Source organism: Thamnophis elegans, chromosome 3, assembly GCF_009769535.1.
Source record: "Thamnophis elegans isolate rThaEle1 chromosome 3, rThaEle1.pri, whole genome shotgun sequence".
Classification (NCBI taxonomy): Eukaryota; Metazoa; Chordata; class Lepidosauria; order Squamata; family Colubridae; genus Thamnophis; species Thamnophis elegans.
The window spans coordinates 43,977,866-43,983,752 of record NC_045543.1 but is presented as its reverse complement, the minus strand read 5'-3'; the positions used below and the strand labels follow the sequence as shown (position 1 = coordinate 43,983,752).

The following is a 5,887-nucleotide window of genomic DNA, read 5'->3' as shown; positions in this document are numbered from 1 at the left end:
CCATTAAAAATCAAATTGCCCCCCTGTGGGGAGTGGACCCCACGTTGGGAACCACTGGTCTAGACAGTCACTTATCTAAATTGGTATAGGTTGTCCTGCTTGGGCAGGGGGCTGGACTAGAAGACCTCCAAGGTCCCTTCCAGCCTATTCTATTCTATTCTATTCTAATTTCTACCATCCCCTACTCTATTCTAATTCTACCTCACCCTACCCTGGTCTACTCCATTCCTGCAACTCGGTAGCGCATTGAACCACCGGTATTAGGCGCGCGCGCACCCAGCCAACTCACTGCGCACGCGCACAGAGGAGGCGGAGCACTCGGGGGGGCAGGTGGGCGGAACCGTCGTTGTGCCGATGGCAGGGGGTGTGGCTTCTCCAGGCGCACGCTATAACTGGAGCGGCGAGCGCATCTCGCCAGGCGTTTGCTTTTTCCCCGTCTTTCCCATCATGAAGAAGCTGATGGTGCGGCTGCTGTGGGCGCTGGCAGGTACCGCCGCGAGTCTCTCTCCCTGCTCAAACGTGGGAAGCGGGTGGCCGGCTTTCCCCAGCTGCTCTGCTTCTAGCAAACCCCGGCCGCGTTTGAAACGTTAATCCCTATGCGCCTCCCGCGATGCTTTCCTTTGCATCAGGTCGCTGTCCGAGGTCACAGGGGAAATCCTTGGCACTGCTTTCTCCGTGGGGGTCAATTGGCAACCCCGAGAGAGTACCGAGTTGGGGGGGGGGGGCTCCAGGGACTGTGGTACGGTAATCATGGCAATTATTTGTGCGAGACTTTGGTCTCCCCTAGTAACCTCTCCATCCTTTTTTCCCTTCCATCCGCACCCCAGGACTCCTGTTGATGCTTTCTCTTGCGACAAGTACCACAGATGTGAGTATTGAGAGTCCAAGGAGTAAGCAAGTTCTTCTCGTCTCAAGAGTTACTTTGTAATTTGCAAAGTTCATTCAAAAGTTAATTTCGAAGTAGGGTTGCTGGTTCATCCTGCAGCAAGCCCGTGTGTGTATGTGTGCGTGTGTGGGTGCGTGCATGCATGCTGTTTGAGCCACCTGGATGGCAATGGGGACAGGCTTTTTGCGCTCATAGCTATCAGGGAGTCAAAATAGAAGTCAGAGCTCAGATGAGAAGCTTCCCTCTTTTTGATCAGAAAGTTGCTGCCCATAATTGGAAAGTTCACAGAACTGCTGGAAAGCTTTGCAGCTGAGAAAGGAAATAATCTGTTTACCGTATGCCCAAAGATGATGATGGCGTTTTCGGGCTTCAAGCTATAGTCCGCAGAGAATAAACATGAACCAAAATGTTTCTGGGGTATGTTAGCTGCACAGGGGAAAAAAGCAATTTGGAAACTAAATCCTAACAGAAATGAAAAGCATTTTAGGCAACATCTTTTGTCCTTTGAAAACGAATGCTAGCCCTCTTTTGAAAATGAAGGCTAGCCTTCCGTGTCCCAATCTTCAGTTTTAATTGTCATATGGAGTTGTGCATTTTGCTGCAAAGATTATTGGGTTAGAAAATTATGGTTTTTCACGAAGGGCAGATATTTGGAATGTTTTCACTATGCTTAGCCTCCTTCGGATACCGTCAGCAAGTCAGTGTCGGCTGGCGGGCCCCCGGAGGAGAGCCTTCTCTGTGGCTGCTCCTACCCTGTGGAATCAGCTACCCCCAGAGGTCCGGACCTTACCCACTCTCATGGCCTTCAGGAAAGCCGTTAAAACCTGGCTGTTCTGGCAGGCCTGGGGCTGTTGACCTTAGTGTTAAGGTCCAGCCCCGATTAGTATGTGTGTTGTGTATTTTAAACTATTTTTTTTTACTTATTTTTCTTTTCTTTTTTTCTTCTTTCATTGTAAGCCGTCTGGAGTCCTCCAGGATTGGGCGGCCTATAAATTTAATAAATGAAATGAAATAAATGAAATATTATTCTATATAAATATTAGACTTAGGCTTTCATTACCAACTAGGTTTTTGTTTAGAATCTCATCCAAACAAGAGACAAGGTTGAAAGTTTGGACTTTGTAGTTTCCTCCTTTTGTCCTCTCTATTTACTTCAACATCAAATTTTTAGAAAAATCATTTGATGTTGAAATGTTAATTAAGAAATCTAAGATGACCATTTGGAAGTCACTGAAATACAAGAAAAAAATTGTAAAAGAAGGAAGAATTTGATCTCCGTAGCCAAAGCATAGGGAATTGTATAATGGAGGGGAAGTTGCTGCTCAGTTCTTAAGTTTTGATACTCCTAAAGGAATTTTATCATGTTTGTTAATAACCTTCTAACATAGTTCTTTGTTAATAATTTCACAGTGAACTTTTACATTGAATGGCTCTCAGGAGCATTTTAATATGTTAAATATCTAATTTGTTTTTGCTTAATCAGGTTTGTTTTATAAAAATGTCACTATAGCTAAATGTGTTATTTATTTATATCTATCCCATTTCTAATATTTTTACAAATAACTCACAGAGGTGAACATATTTGATACTCCTTCCTCCTATTTCCCCCCTTAATAACAACCCCGTGAGGTGGGTTGGGCTGAGAGAGGGTGATTTGCCCAAAGTCACGCTGACTTTTGGGTCTAAGGCAGGACTAGAACTCAGTCTCCTGGTTTCTGAAGTTTTTTTATTTCAGAGATTGTATTTCAAAGGCTTGTAGTTTTACCAGAAGTGAGTGGGTTATAATAATAGTAAACAAAATGTATTTCCAAAGTGTATACTTTGATTAATGCTTTTTTCTCAATGAGAGAATCTAAAATATTTTATACTGCAAGCAAACACCTACAGAGTTCAATCTATTGTAAAAGTGTCAAATTGCATGAATTAAAGGCCAATAGCTATATTTAAAGTAACATATATCCACTTCATTTAAATTATTTGAATCTTTTCGGGATTAAATGCGTTGAACACAAAGTTAGGCTTTTTTGAACTTTTTTAAGTTTAAGTAGAGGAAGAAGATTTGCAATCAGAACTGGCTGAAATAGATGAAATTCATTGTGATATAACATTTCTTTTAAATCTTTTTTTAACAAGTCTTCACATATTGAATTCCTTGATTTCATCACTAGTGTCCAGATCTGGATCAAATTTAATAAGTTATTAAATTGTGAAATTTTCACAGTACTGCTGTTTTGGACCTTATTTTACATGGAGCCACTTGGCAACTGGTCTATCATTTTAAGTTATGTGAATTGATATTTGTTCTTTATAAAAATGGATAATTTTTGTGCTATAGGGTAAATTGAAAGCAATATTTTCAATATATATGTTCACCTAAACATACTTGAACTACAATGTTGAAACATTTTAAAATATGAATTTAAGTAATATATTGGTATATCTGTCTATTTCTAGCCTCAGTGTAACTTGTACACCCTGCCTGGATGCCCAAGGAATTTTAATCCAGTTTGCGGAACTGATGGAGAAACATATGCAAATGAATGTATGCTTTGTATGACAAACAGGTAATTTGAAATTAGAAGATAATTCGCTATGCAAGGTGGCATGAACTTTATAAAATCTGTTGAGGCATCTGTGCTTAATTATTTACTTCGTTTCAACTTCCTATTTCTCAGCCCCTCTGAAAACCTATTGGGAAGTGAATGATTCTTCCATTCTGGAAGAATGTAACATCTGACCAACATTTATAGACAGGAGAGAGTCACAAAATTGTGAAACCAGTTATTTATCTGATAGTATTCGGTATTGGCTATTTCCAAAAGTTAGATATTTACCTAGAAATAACCATTCTTTTGTTTTATTTATTTCTTATGGGGGTCTTTACATGATCTTGTATTAAAAATATTGTTTTAATAATATTTGACTTTGGGGGGAGAATATACAAATAATACAATCTTCACAAATAAAGAGTTGTGTTTTTACAGTGTAAATCAAACAGATCATTTATAGTAGGATCACACACACTAATTACCGTATTTTTCGGACTAAGACGCACCGGTGTATAAGAGTACCAAGATTTCAAAGAAGTAAGTAAGTAAGAAAAAAAGGTTTCGCCTTAACTCTCAGCCCACAGCAGCACTCTGCAGGCTTCAGCAGGACAGGGGCAATGCAAAAAAACGCCGCCGTTTTTGCCTTGTCCCAGCCCTGCTGAAGCCTGCTGGAGGCTGAGGGAAGGGAAAAAAGCCTCAGTTACTGTGAAAAATGGCCCGTTTTTAACCCATTTTTTTGCAACAATGGGGGCATTTTTGCCTTGCCCCAGCCCTGTTAAAGCCTGCAGAGTGCTGCTGGGGACTGAGGGAAGGTAAAAAAGCTTCAATTTTTGCAGAAAATGGCCCATTTTTCCACAGAAGTGGGATGCGGGGGTGGGGCTTTGGGAGGCCAAAAATGACTGTATTCAGTGTATAAAGATGCACCAACATTTCCACGTTCTTTTAGGGGGGGAGGTGTGTCTTATACTCTGAAAAATACGGTAGGTAATTTATATCAATTTCCAATCCAGTTTGCAATTCTAACACCAAAAAATAATGCTTCTAGAGATTGTTGATTCCATTTGTCAAATTTATTCTGTCTTCACCTTTCCTCTCAGAGGTCTCCTCTGGTCCTATGTAAAAACTATTCAGCTGAATATGTTCTCAGTTTTTCTTTAAAAACTCTCATAGTCTTTCTGCTCCATAATGTTTGAACTGACTGAGCAATGTAGTCACAGAAACAATTATGAAAGCACCTAACTCATAATAATAGAAAATAATTATTAATTGAAATAATTGAAAATAAGAGGAAAATAATTGCCTTTTTTGCTTTCTAAGGGAACATATAAAATGTAGCAAAATTTGATTGCAAAGCTAGTTTTATCTCCTATGAAAAGCCTATTAACATTCTCCTGAAAGCGATGAAAGAAAAGAAATCTTTGCAGTACCTACTTCAATCCATGCTAGCATAATCTAACAATGTGTGTCTGATTTTTTCCCTTACAGAGAGAAGGACAAGGACATACAAATTGCCTATAAGAGTGCCTGTTCATGAGAGGAGGCTCAAGGAACAGAAAAAACAGATCCATAATCTGCTGAGAAGTTGAAACCATACTCACTTTAAATGTGCCTTTAAAGCTGTTAAAATAAATGCAAGCTTACATGCCTTTGTCCAACTTCTGCATCAGCTTACTTCAAATGTTTTGTCGAAATAACTTTTTTTAAAAAAATTGTGGGTTTTTGTTTTTATATTTAAACCTATTTTTTTAAAGAAATCATTCTGAAACAATAGAAGAAATAAGTACTGTACGATCATTTGGACCAAGCTTAATTCAACTTGGATATATAGAAATCGGCAGCTCTTGGCCTCCAACTAAAGGATGAAAGCAAGAAATGCTCCTTTAAGTTTACTCAGACTGAGGAAATCAACATTTGGAACCAAATGTACTTTCTAGCACGGAGAATTTGCTCCTTCTCTGATCAGAAATGGGACTAAGTTGGTTTCTCACCTTGTTATGATGTTCTTCCCGGAAGGCAATGCCTTTTGGTCTTTTGACGCCCCTTGTTAACATGCAACATTCTCACAGGCTTATACAGCTATTTATAGGGATGTGGTGGCTCAGTGGCTAAGATGCTGAGCTTGTCGATCAGAAAGGTCGACAATTCGGTGGTTCGAATCCCTAGTGCTGCGTAACGGAGTGAGCTTCCATTTATATTAGTCCCAGCTTCTGCCAACTAGTAGTTCTAAAGCATGTAAAAATACAAGTAGAAAAAATAGGAACCACCTTTGATGGGAAGGTGTGCGCCTTTGGCATTTAGTCATGCTGGCCACATGACCACAGAGACATCTTCAGTCAGGGCTGGCTCTTCAGCTTTGAAACGGAGATGAGCACTGCCCTCTAGAGTCTGGAACGACTAGCACATATGTGTGAAGGGAACCTTTACCTTTATACAGCTATTTATATGAAAACAC

The 5,887-nt window shown here is 39.8% G+C and overlaps 1 protein-coding gene across 1 annotated transcript; it reads left to right on the top strand.

The window, feature by feature from the left end:
• The first annotated feature begins 308 nt into the window (after positions 1–308).
• Positions 309–5,407, top strand: SPINK2 (serine peptidase inhibitor Kazal type 2). Its single transcript, XM_032214595.1, has 4 exons — positions 309–487; positions 828–868; positions 3,341–3,450; positions 4,921–5,407. The coding sequence occupies exons 1-4, from the start codon at positions 355–357 to the stop codon at positions 4,967–4,969; spliced, it is 333 nt and encodes a 110-aa protein (XP_032070486.1). The 5' UTR covers positions 309–354; the 3' UTR covers positions 4,970–5,407.
• Positions 5,408–5,887: the final 480 nt, after the last annotated feature.